General features: G+C 39.9%; 3 protein-coding genes across 3 annotated transcripts; 2 read left to right on the forward strand and 1 right to left on the reverse strand.

Moving 5' to 3' along the window:
• Nucleotides 1-406: 406 nt before the first annotated feature.
• Nucleotides 407-11,683, forward strand: LOC105393081 (26S proteasome regulatory subunit 7). Its single transcript, XM_048626415.1, has 10 exons — nt 407-599; nt 693-730; nt 821-994; nt 2,373-2,512; nt 3,126-3,294; nt 3,697-3,829; nt 4,045-4,171; nt 4,613-4,709; nt 10,773-10,981; nt 11,293-11,683. The coding sequence occupies exons 1-10, from the start codon at nt 527-529 to the stop codon at nt 11,435-11,437; spliced, it is 1,305 nt and encodes a 434-aa protein (XP_048482372.1). The 5' UTR covers nt 407-526; the 3' UTR covers nt 11,438-11,683.
• Nucleotides 11,684-11,798: 115 nt separating this feature from the next.
• LOC105393079 lies at nt 11,799-19,853 on the forward strand. The gene is made up of 9 exons (XM_048626422.1): nt 11,799-11,994; nt 12,372-12,518; nt 13,202-13,324; nt 15,298-15,470; nt 15,877-16,015; nt 16,754-16,833; nt 17,263-17,434; nt 18,698-18,974; nt 19,711-19,853. Exons 1-9 carry the CDS (start codon nt 11,950-11,952, stop codon nt 19,851-19,853), a joined length of 1,299 nt encoding a protein of 432 aa, XP_048482379.1. The 5' UTR covers nt 11,799-11,949.
• A 29-nt stretch (nt 19,854-19,882) lies between these two features.
• Nucleotides 19,883-22,660, reverse strand: LOC105393080 (TBC1 domain family member 31). The gene has a single exon (XM_011564793.3). It carries the CDS (start codon nt 22,484-22,486, stop codon nt 20,039-20,041), a length of 2,448 nt encoding a protein of 815 aa, XP_011563095.3. The 5' UTR covers nt 22,487-22,660; the 3' UTR covers nt 19,883-20,038.
• Nucleotides 22,661-23,334: the final 674 nt, after the last annotated feature.

The raw sequence follows: 23,334 nt of genomic DNA on the forward strand, positions 1-23,334 counted from the left end.
TACCCACTATTGAAATCAGTAGCCAGTGGGATTATCAGCAATTCTAAAGCTGTAGTACTTTCGGTATTTTATGACTACTGAAAGGACCCTATCCTAGAAGCAAGGTAAAAGGTAAATATCTAATTCTTTATTGAGATTAAGCTTGCAAAGTTTTCAAATGAGGGAGAACCATTAGTTCTATCGGATGAACGTTGGACATTAAAGAAGGGAGCCTGATTAATGGGAATATGGAATTTTCATCTGTGCGAATCCTTTTTCTGAGAAACAGTCCTGCTGATTGGCTGTATACATAAAATACAGTGCCACATTTTTCTTAGTCACGTTCCGTTCCATCGGTTTTTTTATCGATTGTTACCAGTTAGGAACCTTCCAATATTGACATTGACGTACGCATTTTTTACGTTAGTTGTGTTGCGTCAAACAGAATTTCAAAAACTAAAAGTCATTTAGCCGAGGCATAGTTTTTGTAATTTTGGCTAAAAGTTATTTTATTTTGAATAAACGCGTAGAATATTAGCAAATAAATATGCCGGACCATCTAGGAGATGATATGCGCAAAGTTAAAGATGACAAAGAAGAGCCAGAAAAGGAAATTAAGTGTAAGTTTTTATTGTCATACTAACCTGGTTTGTATTTTTGCTGTTGTCTCTTATTTCTAAGCATTAATTATTCATATTCGTTGTTTATTTCAGCTCTTGATGAAGGAGATATAGCTTTATTGAAGTCATATGTAAGTAAATGATGAGAAATCTCAAATCAGCATCAATAATTTTGAGTGACTGGCATATTTTGACTGAATCTCTGTTTTCTCACCTCCCAGGGGCAAGGACAGTACACTAAAATTATCAAGGATGTAGAAGAAGGTATCCAGACTGTGATGAAGAGGGTGAATGAGCTGACTGGTATTAAGGAGTCTGACACTGGGCTGGCTCCTCCAGCACTGTGGGATCTTGCTGCTGACAAACAGACATTGCAGAATGAACAGCCATTACAGGTAATATAGCTGATTATTCAGCAGTTTAATTTAAAATTATGGACAGATGAAGGTAGCATCCTAAACTGCAAGCAAAGCATTCTTTTGTTTAAAATGGTGTTAGCTCTAATCCACTTTATGATGTCTTTCCCTATCTCCCATATAAATTGGGACATGAAGGTTGGGTGTTCAAACAGCCAAACTATAGCATTTCCCCTAGAATACTATGCAGCGTTTGTGGACTATGAGAAAGCCTTTGATTCTATTGAGCTCTGGGCGATGCTTCAATCCCTTCAGCGGTGCCATATAGACTATCGCTATATCGAGGTGTTGAGATGTATGTACAATGCTGCCACAATGTCAGTTCGATTACACGAACATAGCACAAAACCGATCCAGTTGCAAAGGGGCGTGAGACAGGGAGATGTTATTTCTCCGAAACTGTTCACCTGTGCACTGGAAGATGTTTTTAAGCTTGTAGAGTGGAAAAGACTGGGCATTAACGTCAATGGCGAATATATCTCTCATCTACGATTTGCTGATGACATAGTTATTATGGCGGAAACGCTGGAGGAGTTAGGCGAAATGCTCACAGACCTCAATGATGCCTCTAAACAAGTTGGGCTGAAAATGAACATGGACAAGACAAAGGTCATGTCGAACGAACATGTTTCATCATCGCCCGTAAATGTAGGAGGTGTCACCATCGAAGTTGTCGATCAGTATCCCTACCTAGGACAAGTGATCCGATTAGGTAAATCCAACTTCGATAAAGAGGTAGCTCGTAGAATCCAACTCGGATGGGCAGCGTTCGGGAAATTACGACACATCTTCACTGAAAACATACCTCAGTGTCTGAAAACAAACGTTTTCAATCAGTGCGTGTTGCCAGTGATGACTTACGGAGCCGAGACGTGGTGCTTCACCAAAGGGCTTATCCACAAGCTCAGAGTTGCTCAACGTGCTATGGAAAGGGCTATGTTAGGCGTGTCCCTGCGAGATAGGATTCGTAATGAAGAAATCCGCAGGAGAACTAAAGTTACCGACATAGCCAAAAGGATTAGCACGCTGAAGTGGCAATGGGCTGGCCACGTAGCCCGCAGAGCCGACGACCGCTGGAGTAGAAAGGTTCTGGAGTGGAGACCCCGTGTCGGCAAACGGCGTGTCGGTCGCCCCCCAACCCGTTGGTCTGATGATCTGCGGAAGGTAGCGGGAAGCCGCTGGATGCAGATGGCGGGTGACCGTTTGGGGTGGCGATCGTTAGGAGAGGCCTATGTCCAACAGTGGACTACAGAAGGCTGAGAGAGAGACTATGCAGCACTTCAGTAAGCATGTAATGGTAGTAATATTTGCACTATTGTTAGTAAAAGCATTAATATTAGTTCAACTCTTATTTCAGGTAGCAAGATGTACAAAGATCATCAATGCTGACTCAAATGATCCCAAGTACATCATCAATGTGAAGCAGTTTGCCAAGTTTGTGGTGGACCTCGCAGACTCAGTGGCTCCCACTGACATTGAGGAGGGAATGAGGGTCGGGTAAGAAGGATAACATTTATAAATACTATCCTCAGCTAAAGTTAAGAATAGAATAGATTAGAATAGAATTTTATTTCAGACCACATACATAAAACATAGTAACAAAACATAAAACGTACAAATACAAACATACAACAGGTAAGTATTCAATAGTACAGCAGAGATACACAGAAGCTTGGCTTAGTAGATTGTTCAGCCTAATTCATTGTTCAGTTGTATAAATTTACAAAAATATGGTACATTAGATGCACTATATTACAAGAGATTCAAGAGAGTGCTTCCAATCAGATGCCTTTATTAAATTCATGGGGAGTGGATTGTAAAACTGTATTTAAGATAAACAGTTTTATGGCATAATTCTCCTATAGTAACAGTTCACTGTTCAAGCTACTTGTATTATAAACATAAATCATTATTATAATATTCAACAGTAATTGGATCATTAGAACTGAACCACATTTTTATGTATCAAATCATTTTATTTCCTTGATTACATTTTATACTATACTGCTATAATTATGATCCCTGGGCTCAGCATGAATGAGCCTAACATAACCCTCCAATATCTCAAATGCCTCTCAATATGTCAACTAACCTCATCCCCTCATTACAGGGTGGACCGCAACAAGTACCAGATCCACATCCCGCTGCCGCCCAAGATCGACCCGACGGTGACCATGATGCAGGTGGAGGAGAAGCCGGACGTGACGTACAGCGACGTCGGCGGCTGCAAGGAGCAGATCGACAAGCTGCGCGAGGTCGTCGAGACGCCGCTACTGCACGTGAGTACAGCATACTCAAGTGTTTAGAGTGGATTTAGTCCTGGAGGAATCAGGCACATGTGGCTATTTGTAGTTAATTTTAATGCCCTGGAGAGCCAAGCAAAGCAAGTAAATGCAACTCATCATACCGTCTTTTTAAGAAACCTTGCTTTCTAAATATCAGTAGTGTGACAGACAGAGTTGTCAGTAGGCTGTGGTAGTGATAGCTGATGATTTTGTGATTATTTATAGATATTTTTTGTCAAGTCAATGTAAAACAGTTGGTCTCTATGCAAACTCTTGAGTATAGTGCCCTCGACTAAACTTATCCATAGAAATAAAGATGAAATTGGCCACCGGCACCGGTGCATTGCTCCAATATCTGCGTGGATGACCATATTAACGTTAAACTATCTTCCACAGCCAGAGAAGTTCGTGAAACTGGGTATCGAGCCGCCCAAGGGAGTTCTCCTGTTCGGGCCGCCCGGCACCGGTAAGACTCTGTGTGCGCGAGCCGTCGCCAACCGGACCGACGCCTGCTTCATCAGGGTTATTGGTAAATATAAGAAAGATTAATTAACATTATAATCACATTTAGTAGTTGCTCAGCCTCCTCGAGTGATGTATCTTATAAAAGCTAATATACGAATTAGCGACCTATCTTTTCATAACGGGGACAAACCATAATTAACCTAGATTACCCTAGTGTTTTCACCGAAAGGCCCTAAATGTTTATCTTATCCTTTATGATCTAACGAATCTTTTCCTCAGGTTCCGAGCTGGTGCAGAAGTACGTGGGCGAGGGCGCGCGCATGGTGCGCGAGCTGTTCGAGATGGCGCGCAGCAAGAAGGCCTGCCTCATCTTCTTCGACGAGATCGACGCCATCGGGGGCGCTAGGTGAGTGCATACTTACCTTGAGAATGCACGCAAACAGTGGAGTCACTAACCGACGACGATACGTGAAACCACACGCATGCCACGCATAATTTTCTTTTATAAGATGGACGCTATAGGGATGCTACATTGAAAATACAGACCATGTAACCTAGACAGCGCTTTGGTAGAGATTATGCATTCGCCAATAACACTACATTTAGCATAATATCCTGCCCCCGCCGTGTTTAACCATAAGTTACAGCGTTTCCAGACTATTAAACAATTATACAATTATTGTACAAGTCCCTCCTTTGGTTATAAGTCATAATACTTATGATTTAAAATCCGCCATGACCTCTAATTCCTTGAGATTGCAGGACAATTCGCGGTTAGATCATGCTCTCCAACACTTTATCCAATATTTTTTGCTTCAACATATTTATTATCGTTTGCTTCACTCAGGTTCGACGACGGCGCCGGAGGGGACAATGAGGTGCAACGCACCATGCTCGAGCTGATCAACCAGCTCGACGGGTTCGACCCCCGCGGGAACATCAAGGTACGTATATACCTACTTCATTTACATCAAAATAGGTCAATATAGTGAACATACATACAGTCAGCTGCATAAGTAGCTATACACTTTTGTACCTTGTCAATCTGAAACAGCCAATCAATTCATTGAAGCATTGACGGTTCGTCATTTGGACAAGGTACAGAAGTGTATAACAACTTATGCAGCTGACCGTACATACATATTATGCTCGACACGACTGTAATCCGTTCTTCGCTGTAGATATTATATTGTACTCACGTGATAGGTCGTGAGCCGTATCGCCGTAGTGAACATTGCGTCCAAATATACCTCACAATCAATAGCCCTCTATCGCCCATTGATGGCATAGGCCTCCTTTTGCATACAGGCCCCTATCGACGCAGATAAATGTCAGATAAATGGCGCTGACTTAGGTGGATTAAACAACCTTATCGATGTTGGTAAAGACCTGCTGCTAAGCATCATTCGTTGAAGTACCTATGTGGGAATTTGAGACACTTCAGCAGGGTATTGACTTAACAAATCTTTATTGGGTTTTGTTATGCCTTAAGGGTCTGCAATAGGGAATCGAGGGTTGGCATTGTCATAGAATTATGTAGTAAATGATGCTCTACAGACTTGAAAAAAATCACACAGGTAGTTGAAGAGTCTAGCTAGGTGCTGAATCATTCGAATTTAAGTAAATGATTATGGATAACTGTAAATTAATTTCAGAATATCAAGAAAAACCAGTCAATCACACTCCCGTATTGTAACAACTGTGTCGTAATTATTAAGAATTTTCATATGATTTTTATCATATTATAAAGTTAAAGGCTTGGACTAGGCGCTAAATACCTTGTTTTTTAATAAACACACACTTATTTTGTGTAAATTAATCCCAAACTTGAGCATTTTTTTTCCCTCAAATCTTCATACAAATATCTATGGCGGCTTTCTGTGTTATAAAATCATAAACACAAGTGACGTTTGACTCAGTTGGCCGCTGGCCTCCAAAGAAGGGTCACGTCGGTTTAGGCAGCACTGACAGCTCGCGATCTTATCGTGTACAGATACAAAATCACTGCACATTGGTTGTCATTGCACTTTTTCAACTTTTATGACACCAACATAATTTGATTTGAAATTGAGGAAGCATAATTCTTCCAGTATATTCAATACATTAAATTAAATTAGATAGTGTGCAATATTCTCGTGATATTACAGTCTCGTAAAGGTCTGATGAGGAGCAGGAATATAGCGAATGGATCTAAGTGATGACAATACGCACGAACATTAGGTTAGGGATCAAAAATACAGTCTCTTGGTGCTGGTTGAGGTATGGTCTCGTGAGGATCTGATGAGGGCAGTAACACGGTGGTGGCTCAATTTTATTTCAAAGATGTTAATAGCCAAAAGCATCGAGTTTGGGCTATTAAGTATGTTTTTCAGAGAGAGAGAAAGAGATTTTGTTTTTCCTCTGGATGTGTTAGGTTTACTGGGTTTACTAAGTTCATTCTGTTAATGGCATCAAGTTGTTATGTGTTCATAAGTAATAATTATTTATTAACAAAATGCTGTTGATTCTCCACGAAAATGTAAAAATAAAATAAATAAAAATAAATTCGTAACGTAAAATTGTCAATGACGGAATTTCTTCTATAGACAGTAGCCACAAAAAAAACAAACGATAGATGGCGTGATTTGAAGATAAAGATACATTTTTTCGACACATAGACAGCAACAACAAAAAAATACAGATTTAAAGAAAAGAAACACATACTTATACAAAACAACAAAGAAAAAAAAAGGATACACATCAAAATAACTGGAAAAAATATATGCCCCAATTTACTTGTGTGGGACAGGGAGTACCATAATATTTTTTTGGGGTACTCCCTATGCGAAATATAAGCTTGATATCTTTACCCGTTTCTGAGAAAAAGGGCGGTGACAGACAGTCAGTCAGACAGACGGACAACAAAGAGATCCTATAACGGTTGCTTTTTTTCTTTTGACGTTCGAAACCCTAAAATTAAGTAAAAATATTATGCTGCCAAAAAATGTACTTACAGGTATTGAAAAAGCGGTATATAAACAAATTATACCAGCAGAGGGTTCACCATTTAGCTGAATGTTACTTAGAAAACGGCCTTGAGTGGCGGTCAAGTTGGTCCCCGCCTGCGATACTTTCCATTAACTTTGGGACTCGTTTTCATGTTTTTAGCGTACAGTCAGGTTTTTAGTTTTTTATAATTGTATTTTTTTATTTGTAACTTTTTAGTTGTTTTTATTTTATGAAATTTTACGTCGGTAGGTAGTTCATGATCATTTTTTATTTCAATAATTTTGGTGTTGTTATTTAAATACCTCCAATATGCATATTTTTGTAATGTGAAAATCAAGTCCTTTCATTTGATACCTTACACGGCAAAGTTGAATTATTATTTTTTCGATCATCACGTTATATCCTCAAGAGGGCGCTATGTACATTTTAATGGAACGTCACATAGCCTATAGCCATCGCGCCATCAATACGCTTCTAACAATACCTCATACATCAAAATCTATCAAGCCGTTTAGGCTACAGGAGGGAACAAAGAAACAGACAAACATACATATACTTCGGCAGTCGGGTAAAAAGGAGTAAGACAGGGGGTCATTCTGAACTTTTGCTCTACGAGTTTTGGAAATTTACAAAAAAAACCTTTTTCATAGAAACTTTGTTGGACATGTGACTTTTTACCATGGAAAACGAATATTTTTTTTCGCGAATTTGCAAATCTCGTAGAACAAAAGTTGTTCAGAATGAGCCCTTGAGTCATCCCCTTTTGGCTTAGTATAGCCCTTTTGCGACACTATGTATTTACTTTGCTTTGTCGTCGGGGTTCAGTTGGCTGGAGGATGCCCGAAACTTATTATTAGAGATGAAACGGATATCCGGCAACTATCCGTTATCCGGCCTATCCGGCGTAAAAATACTATCCGGCCGGATGCCGGATAGTAACCAACATCCGGCCAGATACCGGATACAATAAAAGACGAAAATATTAGGACATTATTTAATTATTACACCGAAACAAAACAAAAATTTACCACCAAAACAATGTATGCGTGAAAATTCATTATTCAAATAAGATTTAGTATTCAATATTCATAGTGCACTAGAGGCAGATTATGGTGAATGAACACCAACTTTTCTGCGTTAACAGGCAACAAACGGTTTCGCTTCTCATAAATAAGTCCAGCTTCGGAAAAAAGTCTTTCGCTGTAAACACTGCTACATGGTGCTGAAAGATAAATTCTGACAAATTTGCTCAAGACTGGATACTGCCTCTTATTAGCTGACCACCACTTGTATGGATCTTGATTGCGATCAATGCGCACCGATTTTAAGTAAAAGTCAATCTCATTTGCTATTGAATTCTTTTTTTCTTGATCTTGTAACTGACTGCCGCTATTCTCATATGCGACCTCGTCAAAGCAATCCCAGAAAGTGTCGTGAGCTTAACATCACACTCTATTGATCCGCTATCGAATTTGACACCTTTAAACAAAATTGTATTATACTTGTTTAACAATACCACAGGAATCGATCTAGATGGCGCTGTTTACTTACCAACACACTCGGATCGGACCGAGCCAACACAATTACTCGCAACGAGAATGACCAGGTGTGTCAAAAAGTACACTATAGGTGCACAAGATGGTTCTGCTGAAACAATATCGAACGGCCGGATATCCGGCCATCCGGCCAGAAGGGCAGCCGGATAACCGGCATCCGGTATCCGGCCAAACAGCTATCCGTTTCATCTCTACTTATTATCTACACTTTAATACTTTTAGTTACCTTTCTACAAGTAAATACCACATTTGTTTGAGAAAGCTAATCGGGTTCCGAGTATAGAGTAAAGTGGCACCCCTATTAATTTCTACTCTTTCCTGGTGCCTACCAGTGTAAGTAAGAATTATACTTACTTACCCTAAAATCACCCAAAATGTACTTGAACATAATTGTCAATAAAGTTGGCGAGTAAAAGATTATCGACCCACTGTGCAAACTTACATGTGTGCGTGTCACTGCGTGTGCTGTGTGAAGAGCATTGAAAACCCAAAATTGGCGCGGCACGTCACCCTGTACGGGCCCTTAAAAACTCTTTTCAGTTTGATTTACGTTTAATGACATAGGTACTGATGATTTGGTTTTAGGTGGGATGCGGTTTTCAGTATGAGTTTTGGTGAGATATGAGGATTGACTTGACCATAACGCATGAAATATTTTATGGGAGGTTTGTTTTGCCTTAAAAACTTATTTCAGTTTGAATTCAGGTATAACGAAGCTCGAAGCTTTTAACGTAGCTGAAAAACTTTTCAGTTTGAAATTTGGTAATAGATGGGTACTGATTTTGCCATTTGGCTTACATAAAAAAATAACGGAAAGTGTTTATATTTGCTGTACAAAATGCTTTTTGCTGCAGCAAAAATGATTTGCCGTACTTTGGACTTTTATTGGTTTCGTAAACTTTACTAGTATTGATCCGATATTGTTTTATGTGAAAATATTGGGTTCTTAAACTCCTCATAAGTCTGAATCACCTCCATTCGCGCGTTTTTCTAGCGTCTCCACTTACTTCTGAGAAAACTTTTTATAATACATTTTTTTCATTCAAATTATTGCCTCGTTTTGCCCGGCTGTGTGTCACATTCGGTTAGTTTTGTTGATGAGGGTTTGAGTATTGTAGCCTCGCTTCGCTCGGCCCTCCAGGGTTTGAGGTATGATGGTTTAAATTGTTTTGCCTCGCTACGCTCGGCACTCCAGTTAAATAGGCAGTTGGTGGTTAAAGTAGTTTAGCCTCGCTTTGCTCGGCTCTTCTCTAGGTCTTGGAATGATGGTTTCGGTTGTTTTGCTTCGCTTCGCTCGGCTTTCCAGTTAAATAGGAAGCCGGTGTTTATAGTAGTAGTTTATCCTCGCTTCGCTCGGCTCTCTTCTTACTTGGTTTTCAAATGATGGTTTCGATTGTTTTGCCTCGCTTTGCTCGGCTTTCCAATTCTTTACGGGACTGTTCCCGTAGTTTTTATTTACTGTTATTTATTGTAATAGTAATGCCTCGCTGCGCTCGGCGCACTGGTTTCATTTTGGTATAGCTTGCAAAAGCTCTATAGCTCTACAGGGTTTGAGTTGTTTTTAGTACTCATTCATGCGATATGTCTCGTCTATTACGTGACTACAAATGTACAGCGAAAAGCGGGTGGCTAGCTTGCGAGCCGCCTCTGATGCCCGTGGGGATTACAGTCGTATGTATGCAAATATGGTTCTACCTTTTTTGACATAAGATTTATTTGCCTAATCTCGTATTGCATAGTAACGTTTGGTCAAAGTCTCGTTTCGCCGAAAATCGTATAGCATAAATCTCGTTTAGTAAAAAGTTATTTCGCATATTATTGTTTAGCCTAATAATGGTATGGCCAAATCTTGAATAGTCTAATAATGCTATGACATAGGTTATATAAAGTGGCAACTTAGCGCAACTGGTGCCTTTTATTGTTTCCTTGTATGTAGGAAACGCTCCGAAAATTTGATTTCGTCAAATTTTCGGAGAATAAAGATATGTGCACCTCGCTTAGCTCGTCGTCGCACCTATCTTTAGGTTTCGATCATATGGGGTTTAATGGTGTTTGTAATAATTATGGTGGTCATTAACATTCGATATTTTTATAATTCAATATCGTGATTTTCGGGATGTAGGAGAAAAATACCACAATTTGTACACTTACAACATACTTAATATATTATTTACTAAGATAATATTAGGAGAAACAAGATAATACCTATACGAACAATTTGAGCAAACGAGACTTATGTGTTTCAAGATTGTGCCAAAAGAGTTTTAGAGATAACGAGTCTTCTGCCACTTAAGATTTTGCAAAGTGATGATTCGACCAAAAAAGTTTAGACCTTACGAGTTATGCGAAACGAGTTTTGTGCAATAAAGATTAGGCGAGATGAGGGGAACCGGCAAATATATCATGTTTCTGTTTCAGCAAACTATCTAATAACCTCCTAACACACCAACACTATCCCCACAGGTCCTTATGGCGACCAACCGCCCCGACACGCTAGACCCGGCGCTCATGCGTCCCGGTCGTCTGGACCGCAAAGTGGAATTCGGACTACCAGACCTGGAGGGGCGCGCGCACATCTTCCGCATCCACGCGCGCTCCATGTCCGTCGAGCGCGACATCCGCTTCGACCTGCTCGCTAGACTGTGCCCCAACTCCACGGGCGCCGAGATCAGGTATTTATTATAACAGTTAAAACTGCCGTTTGATTCATTAAAAACAGCCAGAGCAGCAGCAGTAGTCATAGCATGAAAGGAGCCTGAAGCACCCTGGGCCATCAGCGACAGACAACTAATCTGATGGACTGATTCTTTTCCCACGGTATAGCAAACCCTTGCGCAGCTGTAGTGTTGCGATACGCTAAGGAAGATCATCATCAGCCCGTAATCTTAACTACAACTCTTTCCTCATTCAGCCGCTATATTATTTATAGATGGCCTATTCGCTAACAAAGTTGCAATTCATTAACCAAGGTATTTTGTTACAGGTCCGTCTGCACAGAGGCTGGCATGTTTGCGATCCGCGCGCGGCGTAAGGTGGCCACAGAGAAAGACTTCCTGGAAGCAGTCAACAAGGTCATCAAGTCATACGCCAAGTTCTCAGCCACCCCGCGCTACATGACCTACAATTAAGAAGAAAAAACACGGATCTTGTCTATGCTTCTGCTGTTATTTTCTAATCTGGATTTGTTTCTGGTCTGTGGTGGTTTGCCGCCGTTTTCTGTGACGCATTTATTTTCTTAGTTTACCAGCGTTTCAACATTAAATTCAGCTAGAATATTTATAGCAGAGGCATAGAATGAGATCGGCTTTTGATTATACCTATGTATTAGATTGTATTTACTAATAATTTTCGTAAATAAAATATTGAAAAACGAATGAAGTGTTTTACTATCTGGCTGTACCTGTAATAATCTTTGCTTCAAGTAATTTTAATTTTGTGGGTAGAATACAAATAATTTGTGGGGGTAGTCGAATAAAGCCTTGTCATTTGTTTCTTTGTGCTCATGGTTTTGCTGAATTTTATTCACATTTGGAAATACTTACAAAAACACTTAAAATTTATTCTTTTGTGTAAAACGGTGATAGATATTTATTAGTGACTGTGTGCAGTATTTATTTAATTCAATTTTAAACTTATCTGTATGCGTTGTTTATTTTGTAGACCGATAATGGTGTCACAGGAAAGAGTAAGTAGTTTTGTAACTTATTGTATTTTATGCCTTTGTCCATAAAGGTTTTCATGAACCAAATAGATCCGATACAGCTTTCTTATTATCCCTTCAATTCAAATAAAATAAGAGGTGTTTTCTATTGTGATTTGTGTAACCAAGTAAGTAAGTAAGTACCTAATTAACCCTAATGGTTGTTGCACTTAACACTTGGACCGATCGATGTTTAGTTTATTGCTGATGATGATTTTACTGATAACTATTGCCATGGCTAATCCTTTTACTCCTCCACTGTAGTGTTGGTCACACAAGAAGGATAAATTAGTGCAGTGAGAGGCTTAGGCATACCATAAACAAGTCTATAACTGTAAAATATAAACACGCACTATCCACAGGATGCGTATACCGACGTAGTGGAGCTATGCGCGTTGCTGCAATGTCTGGGCTTCAATGTGAAGAGTCTGGATACTAACGAGGGGACCAACGTCAGCCAAGATGCAGGCGTCGTCGGCGGCACTAGGACTGTGGTTATTAACTGTCAGGTGAGGAAATAGAAGTTTGTTTTGTAGGAATATAGTAGCAAGTGTTTATGTCACGTACCTAACTAAGTAAGTTGGTAAATTGTAGACAAGTACTTATAAGAGACGGCCTATAGATTTGAACATGTTGAACTCTCCTTTGTACCTACATATCAGTGTGTTTTGTAGTACTTAACTACCATAGAAGTAAATAAACTAGTTCATGGTTATAGGTACCTACTTATGACAATAGAAATAGATTTCATAATCTCTCCTTGGGCGGGGGCGTTAGTCCAACAGTAGTTACCTAGACTATTTTAGCTGTTGATGAAGATGAGCCATTATAAGGAATTTCTTGCATTCATTTATTCTTCATAATATACTACCTATATCATAGAAGAGCCGTTTCCAAATGGGAATAGTATCATAGTATCGTATACGTCATTTTACAACTAATGCAATAGCATGCATATAAGGAATACCTTTAGAATTCTTTAGTACACTTGACCCCTCTTTGATCATAAATATCCTTCCACACTAAGGTTGTCTGGAAAAATAGCTTTAAGCGATAAGACCGCCATTTTTGTACATATGTGTTAGTATACTTAAGTTTTGTAAGTTAATTTCAAATAAAGAATATTCTATCTACTTAACCTATTGTTATCTAATTTAAAACCTTGGTTTATTACCCATTTCCTTTATTCCAGTCGTCAGGTCTACACGTGGTGCTAGAGAGCGGGGCGGCGGCGTGCTCGTGCCCCGCTACGGACCATCAGAACAGCGGCTTCTGGCAAATGGAGGCGGTGACTGGAGGAAAACAGGTCGAGAAGGTGAGTGCTACTATATCTAAAAACAAAAGTTACTTAACTACCTGAAAAATTCCAAAGTATTTTTGAATGTTTATTTGTGTAGGTATCTGTCTGTCGAATGGTATCTTTCAAAGGGGTCAATAAATTTATTTAGGTACTTATCTAAGTACCTACTAACTAATCGCTGGATTTGGTGGTAGGTAATATAACGAGTACTAGTACTTGTTATTCTATGCAATACGAGTAACCCATGCCACGGAGAAAGCCATCTGATAAAAACAAAAACTACCGATATTCGAATGTCATAAGTAATAAGGGTTCTGTCAGATGTCTTTCCCAGTGAAATGGGATATCGTTTTCTAAGCGAGTGATATAAGATATAAGGTACGGTCGCCTGCAACTAAAAGTATATAGGTACAGGCGGAGTTTTTAATATAGCGATCCCTGATGATGAAGGGACCAGCTACATCTGTTATAAATCCGGGGACGTGTTGTGTGTGATGTGTGTAGCAGTGGTGTTTATTTATTTATTTATTTTATAAACACTTTATTGTATAATGATAGACACAGTTACAAAAATGGACTTAAAACTAGTAAGTATATACAGAGGCGGGCTTATTGCCAAGAAGCAATTTCTTCCAACCAACCTTTATGTGGATGTGCTTGAGCAGCATGTGAGCTTGAGATCGCTATTTTAAAAACTCCGCCTGTAGGTATACTTTTAGGCGCAGGCGACCGTACCTATTTAATTAATTGTTAACCATCAATCACAGGATTCACAGGGTGACTTTATTAATGTTGTGTATATTCAGGTTAGGTCAGTTAATTAAGCGTCTCAAGCCGTAGGTATATCGTAGTAGGTACGGTCTGCTGCATAAGTCGTTATACACTTCTGTACCTTGTCAAACTGACGAACCGTCAATATTTCAATGAATGCATAGGCGGTTACAGATTGACAAGTGAGTGGATGAATATCAAATTGGCATATGTCCACCTACCCGAAAAATTGACTTTTTGATTTGGTCGTGTTCTCCGTTAAAATGTCAGTTTGCCTATGCCCTTCAAGTTCCAATAAGTGCAAGGCATCCATGAGAAAAAAGCCGTTAAAAAAGTAAGTTTTTTTCAAATCCTTTTAAGTCTAACCGTTTCGCATTACAATTTTTCACAAGTCCATTCCGGCCAATCACAGAGCCTAATTTTTTCAACATGGCGTCATACTTGGTGAGATTTTCGAGGCTGCGGTGTGTGCTCCCAGTGTTTTATAACGAATATGAATGAAAATGTTGAGGAAATTGTGATTGTGGACCCTGATAAAGCTCGGAAAAGGAACAGATTGAAGAATGTAGCAAGAAAACGACAGAAAACTATGGTGAAGTAAGTTTAAAACCCCTTTTTTTCCAACCCACGTGTCAAACACAAAGCATTTTCATAGTAAACACAGGGCCGTATCGGGTAGAATATAATACGGTAGGTAGGTACTTTTATACCGATAAATTTTGGTTGATTAACTTCATTGTATTTAATAGAATATAGACTATATTAGTCTTACTGAGTCCGGCCCATGATATTAGTATTTTTCAAACAACTATAAGTCCTTATGACCCATATCAAAACAGCATAAGTCTTGTATGGGCATATTAAACTGCTATAAGTCCAAACTGTTTATTAACTTTTACGCCTTTCTATGAGTGTTATAATGGATTTTTTTATTAAAATACATTCTTAAGGTCACAAGTCAACTGATTAAATCACGGGGCAAGTTCTGTGACCATTAAATAATAGAGAAAACAAAAACCTCCATTTCCCGAATTTTGCGTGGACGTGACATATGGCAGTTTGATATTCATCCACTCAAGTTACAAATGTGTATAGCTACTTATGCACCTGACTGTACGTACTTAAGTAAATAGTTATAGTTAGTAGTTTTCCATGGTAAATATTCGGCGTAGTAATTTAACTTTTACACTTTTAAACATTTATTTCCTTTTACGCAGGAATGCGGCAGTGCCCTCCTCGGCTCTCTCCCCAAGTCCTTCAAGGAGCGTCTTTCAGCGGACCTTCAAGAGATGGTGCGCTGCATCAAGCAGCACACGGGAGACGCCGACGCCCCCGCGCCGCACCACTCCGCCAGCCTGGCCGAACTTACCACACCAGAGAAGAAGATCACGTTAGTATTACATCTGCTATGGTATCTATGGTGTGGCAACTATGGGTATTTCTGAGAAAGAATATCCTAAATCTTCATAGTTATGTCAAAACCATGTCAGCGGATAATGTAGTCATCGCATGCAGAAAATGCGTCACACAACTCATAAAGTTGCTGGAATACAGGTGTGAAAGAGACCTTATATGGTTGGTATATTAGGATAAGGGAGCAGATGGGTAGGAATGGGAGGGGCTGGGAATGGGACTGATTTATCTAATCTTGGATTTGAATTATTTATGGTACTTAGACCATAAGGTTTAAAAGAAGAGTAAAAATGAATAAATGCTAAAGGAATTTTAAGGCGAAGCGAAGCTTATTACCTACTGGCTATAATTTATACTAAGAACTTTTAACTCTCCCATTCCAGTATGCAGCAGCTAAAAGCCGACACTCCGACCCGCTACCGCTCCCTGGACACTCTGAGCGGCGGGCAGGGCGCGGAGTTGCCGCCCCCGGGCAGTCTCACCAAGCCGCCCCCGGAGGCCGACCGAGCTTCTAAAGTGCCGGTATGTTGGTTCAATGTTCATACATAACTAAGTAGTTACCTAAAGAAAAGTATAGTGTAGTGTCGCTAACAAACGCAAATTAACGCTAGCGCCATAATAGTTGGACCGATGCTACTTAAATGATCTTTAGATGCTACGTAAATGTCTAGAATACATAGGATTAGGAATTTAGACAGATAGCTGGTCAGCGTTAAATAAGGAGACGCCAGAATAGAGCGTTGTGGCCCTTCTCAGACAGAGTCCTATGTCCAGCAGTGATGTTACATATTGCATGAGTCTACATTATGTATATAATATAGTCAAGTTTACTCCGATCCGCTACCGCTCCCTGGACACTCTGAGCGGCGCGCAGGGCGCGGAGTTGCCGCCCCCGGGCAGTCTTACCAAGCCGCCCCCGGAGGCCGACCGAGCTTCTAAGGTGCCGGTATGTTGGTTCAACGTATGGTATAACTACCCAAGTACCTAAAGAAAAGTAGTGTACGCTAACAAACGCAAATGAACGTTGAACAAACTATAATAGCTGGACCGATGCTACTTAAATGATCTTTAGATGCTACGTAAATGGCTAGAATACATAGGATTAGAAATTCAGACAGGTAGCCGGTCGTATCTAAATGAGGAGAGCATATAATAGAGACTAGTGGCCCGTCTCAGTCAGAGTCCTATGTCCAGCATTGATATCCTATATTGTATGATACCTACATGAAGTTAATAAGATTTTACTTACTTGTTTTTCAGTTGATGTGTCGACGGCAGAGCACCTACACGGTAGCGTCGACCCCTGGCGGCAGCGTGAGGAAACGCAACAAAACCTCTAGGTGAGTGCGTCTCTAAAAGTTACTATTCTATATATAAGTACTATTATTCTCGATTATCTATTGATTACTAGAAGGTACCTGTACCTGGTCTAGGGCAAAGAATCCTGACTCCGCTCAGGTAGCCTGATCACTCTGAGAGGGTTCAGGTTTCTTTGCTCCATGGGTAATACTAGTTAAACAAATTCCACCACAACTTTATGGTTCTTGCAGGAATCCTGCCATACCTAGAATCGAACCCCCCTGTAGTATGAAGTATTATGTGGTATGAAAATAATTTCCAACTCCTATATTTTCAAAGACTTATTTGCCACCATATATAGTTTACCCCCTAGTAGTTGAGAAAGTTTATCTCCTTCGAAGTGTTATGCGCTCCATGCTAGGCCATCTGCATACCATATCCCTCACTCACAAAGTCGCTCTCTATTCCAGCCCCATCCAACCACAAAGCAGCGTGCTAGACAGCCTGATCGAGGCGGAGAAGGCGGCGGAGGCGCTGCGCTACCAGCTCGCCTCTATCATCAGGGACTTCGCGGACGAGGGTAGGGACGACTCGTCAATGTCGTCGCTGGCGCTGGACGTGTCCAAGATATCGCTATTGAAGGTAGGAAGGTGTAGGGGAGACCGGGGACAAAAGTAACAGCGGGTAGAAAGACACAAAGACTCTGTAGACTTCCCCAATAGCCTTAACGTCCCAAGCGACAGCTGGTAGTCAGCATTCACTGCCCTCCGCGCATGATATCATTTTCCGCGCCCGCGCCGCGGTGCAAGTTTGTGTTAGTGAGCATTTCGTGATTTTACACACCCAAAGTAACTTTTTTGGTGTTTATTCATTTAGTGCTCACGTAGAATTAAGATGCCAAGAACCATGTGACTATTTGTTCATTGATTCATTATAAGATTGTCTGTAGCATGTCATAAATTGTTTTCGAATAACACGTGCTGTTTTAAAGTTATGTCGCCTGATGTTTCAAAAATGGGGATGGGTACAAAAGTAACAGCTCGCGGCAGGACAAAAGTAACGTATTACTTACGTAAGTTTGCCATGTCACATTATAAATTTTAATTTTTTGTTGTTTTGATTAGATATTTGTGTCATAATATTGTATATTATGGCACAAATAAAACAACTTCTTATCAGTTAGTCAGTTTAAATGATGGATCTCATTTACAGTTTATATTAAGAAGTTTTTTTTAGTTTTATCAATAAGTCATAAGTTTTTTTTAGTTTCGATAGTTTTTTAAGAAGTTTTCTTAACTAAATAATTTGTTTGATTTTTTTGTTCTTTCTTTTGAATCGTATTTATAACATTGGGCAGAATTTATGGGTTGTTACTTTCGACCCATGCCTTGTTACTTTCGTCCTGACCATGGGGTCGAAAGTAACGATTTTCCCTTTTTTTTGAGGCTTTACAAATGTTAAAATTTGAGATGAATTAAGTAAAGTAATAATGGATATTTGTAGACTATATACGAAAGTTTTATGTGACTATATTTATTTTACCGTAAATGTTATTAATAACGAGAAATCAGACAGAAGCTACAAACTGTTACTTTTGTCCCCGGTCTCCCCTACGTTTCGCCTAAAAGTATACAGGCGGGGAGCAAACAGTGGTCGCTTCTATATTACCTAAACCAATTAAGTATTACGACATACCTACTGGGTTATAGTTCCGTGGACGTGTTCGTGTATTATCTATGGGACATGTTGTACTTGTGACCCCTCCCCAGTTACAAAATTATACCTACATAATAATTATATGCAATAAGATTATAGATAGATACCTATAATTCTGAAATAGCGATGAAAAGGTAGCCAGCCATGAGCGAATACATTAAAACAAATGTTTTATCTTTTACATTTCAGGGTGCCGATTCCAAAGCCCAGTTCGCGTCCAGTCCCAACCTTTCGGGCATGGGAACTCTACACGAGGGCCTCACTAAAGGCAACTTGAAGCGGTTTGAAAGCGCTTCCACTTCTAACCTTCTCTCCGCCAAGTCTACGCCCAAAGAATCGACCTCAAGGATCTCTAAACTACGCCGCCTCTCGCCTAGTATCTTCAAGATGAGGAAGGATAGCTCAAGTGCCGCTAAAGGTGATAAGTCGGCTAAAAGTGACACCAGCAAGACGAGTAAATTTAACAGTGAGTTCACGTACTGAAGGGGATGGCTATTTATTTTGTTATGTTTAAGTATGCTATAGATATAAGATTTCAAAACGGAGTACTCAAAGCCATAGTAAATGCACCCTGGTTCACCAGAATGGATGAGGTGCATGAATATTTGAAAATGCCTACCGTGAGAGAGGAGGTTGCAAAACTTACAAGAACCTACCGAGACAGGATTGTAAATCACCCAAACAAACTGGCCACTGACCTTACCAGTAATGTACCCACCAGAAGACTAAAAAGAAAAAATATCTGGGATAACATAGCCCTATAATACATTAAGAAGGCAACCTGACAATGGGAGGGTATGCCTGCAAAGCCAAATAAACAATGAAATAAACTGCTTATGGTTATATTAAACCGATTGCAAGTTGGCAAACAAAATATGAAAAAAAAAAAAAAAAAAAAGTATGCTATAAAAAAGTACCTATCCCCTTCATTGCCCTCGGTTAAGTCTTCTATGTATCTTAGTTAAAGGACCTTTTGGAAGATCTATGCGTGGTACTTACCTAAATAAACTATAGAGTGTGGCAGGCGCGCCATTATTTTAAAAGGTCACACACAACCTATATGCAACTAGTCATCATCTTCGAACTTGTATAATACATAGGTACAAGTATAGGTACTATAATACCTACTTACATTATGTGCTACTTGAATAAATTTCCCTAACCTACTTTAGCTAATCAAAAACCTTTTCTATTTTTTCTAGATATGATGCGCCCGCGCATAGTGACCCCTGTGCGGATACCGCGACAGGTCTCAGAAGCCAGCCCCAACCTCAGTGCGAGCAAGAACAAGTTTAGCCACATCAAGTCGACCATCCCGCGGCCAGCCAGCGCCAAGAAGGAATAGACTTTTTATAAACGCACATTTTATTTTATTTGAAACAAAACTTGCTTGTTTATACGCGCGACTAGAAGTTTCGATGTTGTGTTTCATAATTAAATTATTTTATAAATAAAATGTTTCGGTGTATTTTTTGTGAACGAAATAAACATGCTAGTTTGATAGATGAGGAACATTTACAATTTGGATAACTACGCACAAAATATCACGTATTCGTATTTGAAATTTGAATGATTGGCTTCCAGATGCGAGCCAGGCATCAACTTTTTAATTTCATTTTCCAGTGCATAATTTTTGTCGTTGCTTGCTCTTCGATAGTTCTTACGCGACAGGTGTTTTACACTATCTCTCTTGTGTTTAGAGTCACATCGTATTTTGTTTTTGCTGCGGCTTCGAACGGCCGCCGGGTACACCGGCCCGACGCTCACTTGTCCGTTGGTGCTGGCACTAGGAGGTCTCTCACTACTAGGAGACATGGGCTTTACTGGGCTTATCTCGCAGCTTTGAATCGCGTCTGCGCTAGGGTTACAGTCTGCCCTCATTACTGCCTCATCCAGTAATCCCTCTTCTATTATTCGTTCTTGACTCTTTGTTATCAGATTTCTGAGACTCATTTTCTGCACAGCGGAATGGCTCCGATCCTTCCTAGCCAGCCTTAGAGTGATGGTTGCTACAGGGTACGCCGTGAACTGCTGGTAACAGTCCCCCTTCTCTAGAGGAGAAAATTTACGAAAGAACTTCCGTGGGTGAATATCTGCTGAAGTGTCATTGAGTAAATTATAGGTCTTCTTGAGAAATGTCTTCTTATCAATAGGGTTTTGTGTGTGGAAAAAGTGTTCCATGTCATGCAGTGTCTTCAGTTTTCTAATTGCGTTTCTTTGTACAATGCAGTAAGACACTACGGCCATTAGCATGAATGCTGGTTCATTGCTCAGAATGTGGTCCCAGAGTATTAGCCACTCTGAACAAGACAGAACTTCACTGAAAGCAGTTTCCAAAATCTTCAGTGCATACACCTGACTAGTGACCCCAACCTCACAGAAATGATTCAGCAATTGTTGGTCATGATCAGCCAGAACATTCTCTATCATCGCTAATATACTTATTGGGGGAAATGGTGCATACTCAAACCAGAGTTGACAATAATTTATAAGTATTGAAGCCACACATTCAAACAAAAACATGGGATCTTTCTGTAGGACCTTCACAAAGGGAAATGTGAAACCTGGTAGAAATTTCATGACTCCAAACAATGGGCACCAATGTGCTAAGCATGAGAGAAGCCTTTTAAGGCTGTTTAAAGTTCCAGTGCTGTGTATAGTAAATTGTTTCTCTATTTCTTGAAATACCTGATGTACCCCCATATCTACTAATGCAGCATAAGCAGCTTTATTTCTAGGTGTATTTAATAGAGATTTCCAAATGATAGATCGGTATCTGTCAGGGTATTCCCCATACTGCATCAGTATCCTCCGGAGCCGCAAGCTGTCCATGCAGGTCCTCATATTGTGCTCCACCTCTGCTTTGGATGTTATCTGATCTCTAGCAGCTGTCACTCTTGCAACAGATGTTGAAGCACAATAAGGTTTTTCAACTTTAGTGTTGGAGTTCACAGCCATTTCTAGCACGTAAGATGTGTTATAAATGTTAACTTCTCCTAGTTGAAGTATGCATGAGAAGTATTTGCCGGTAGTGCTTACAGAAAACCTTTTAATCCCTGAAGATTCTGGTGTTATAGTGCAAATTATTCTCAATGCCTCCAAGTCCAGGAAATATAAGCTGCAGTCATTACTCAGGATGGCTAAGATCTTATTGCAGCCACCATCAAAGGGTAGCGCAATGAATGCTATTTGTTGTGCTCCAGAGATGTTAAATTTTGATAAATCTATAGATTTGAGAGCTTTCCAAGTATCCATATTGAATAGTATTAGAGTAGATGCCAGACCAGCCATGGCCATTGCACGGCCATTCATAGTAAATGCTATACTCCTCATGCGCTTCAGCTCATTTGGCACAATTTGCTTGACAGATTTCATGCTCTCATTCTTCCATATCTGTATTGTGTCATTTTGGAAACACGAAACTAAATAGTCCCCAGCCGGTGTGAATAAAATCTGTTGTATCTGAGCACCTTTAAATGTATTCAACGTAAAGAACTTAGTATAATTTCTAAGATCCCATATGATGGCCTCGACGGGGCTTGCGGTGAGCAGATTGCATATTTTCTCATTGGAGAAGGAGATGTGCTTCACGGGGGCGGTGTGTCCAGCGAGGGTGCGGGTTGCAGTGCCCGTCTCCACATCCATGAACGATATGTCATAGTTTTTGCATGTGGCTACTAGGAGGGTGTCCTGTAGATGCGATATGAACTGTACGGCACTACAGGCGCCGACGCCGGTGAGCTTCCAGAACTGGAGTTCAGCGAAGTCGAGTATGAAGAGGTTTCCCCAGCTGTCGGCACACGCTAGCTTCTCGCACTTGGCATCGAAGGCGGCGGCCACGAAGCGGATCCGCCGCGACTCGCCGTTCGACTGCCGGATCGTGTGGTGCAGCTGCAGGATCACTCCGTCCTTCGGCTGGCTCTTGAGTTTTATGTCGAACTTTTCAATATTGTCGACCATATTCTTTTCCGGCTCCATCTATCTGTAATATAATACAGATTCCTTCATTCAAAGATTGTTTAAATAAAATTGCATCTTTATATTTTCAAAGTACTTAGCTAATGTAGCGTTTTTGCACGTTTTTGTAATCTCTTGCAAATGCAGATAAATTTCAAAATTTGGCGGATGATTTTTTCAAAACAAAACAACAAACAAAACGTCACTCGTCACCACCGCAACGCGATGTATGACGTCACATTACACGTTTATAAAGAAAGGCTAATGGCCGAATATAGACTCTAGGTCAGTATCTTATCGTTTGAGAAGCACTTCTGTTCTTTGGTCAGTATTTTCGCCAAACTTATACCCGTATTTGCCTATATAATTTGCCTATTTGGTAAATAACTATAACCAATGGAAGTTTTTTCTTCTTCTTCTTCTTCCTTGCCTTATCCTTATTTAGGGTCGGCTTTGTTGGTCATGTCACGCCATTTTTTAAAATGCGCAAATTCGTATAGCCAAGTGTGGTAGCAGCATAAAAATGTCTTCGTAAATGCTTCCTTAACATTGATACGTTTCGTTATCACATAATTATTTAGTCCTAATACCTATAAGATCGCGATTTATTTTACATAAAGTAGGTAGTTTTGATTTACGTTGTGTTTTAAAAATTTAATATTAACAGTTATAATAGCTCGTATTTTTAGTAAGTAGGTAGGTACTTAATAATATGTGTAGATGGGAAGAAAAGGAACGTTAATTATCACTATCATAATTATACCTATTATGGTTTTCTTTTTTAGGGGATTTCCTTGAAATAACTGCCATACGAAAATATAGTGGGTTATAAACTTGTTATAAACATCTTGCTTTTGTTTATTTCACAC

The sequence above is a fragment of the Plutella xylostella genome, chromosome 3 (assembly GCF_932276165.1).
Source record: "Plutella xylostella chromosome 3, ilPluXylo3.1, whole genome shotgun sequence".
Classification (NCBI taxonomy): Eukaryota; Metazoa; Arthropoda; class Insecta; order Lepidoptera; family Plutellidae; genus Plutella; species Plutella xylostella.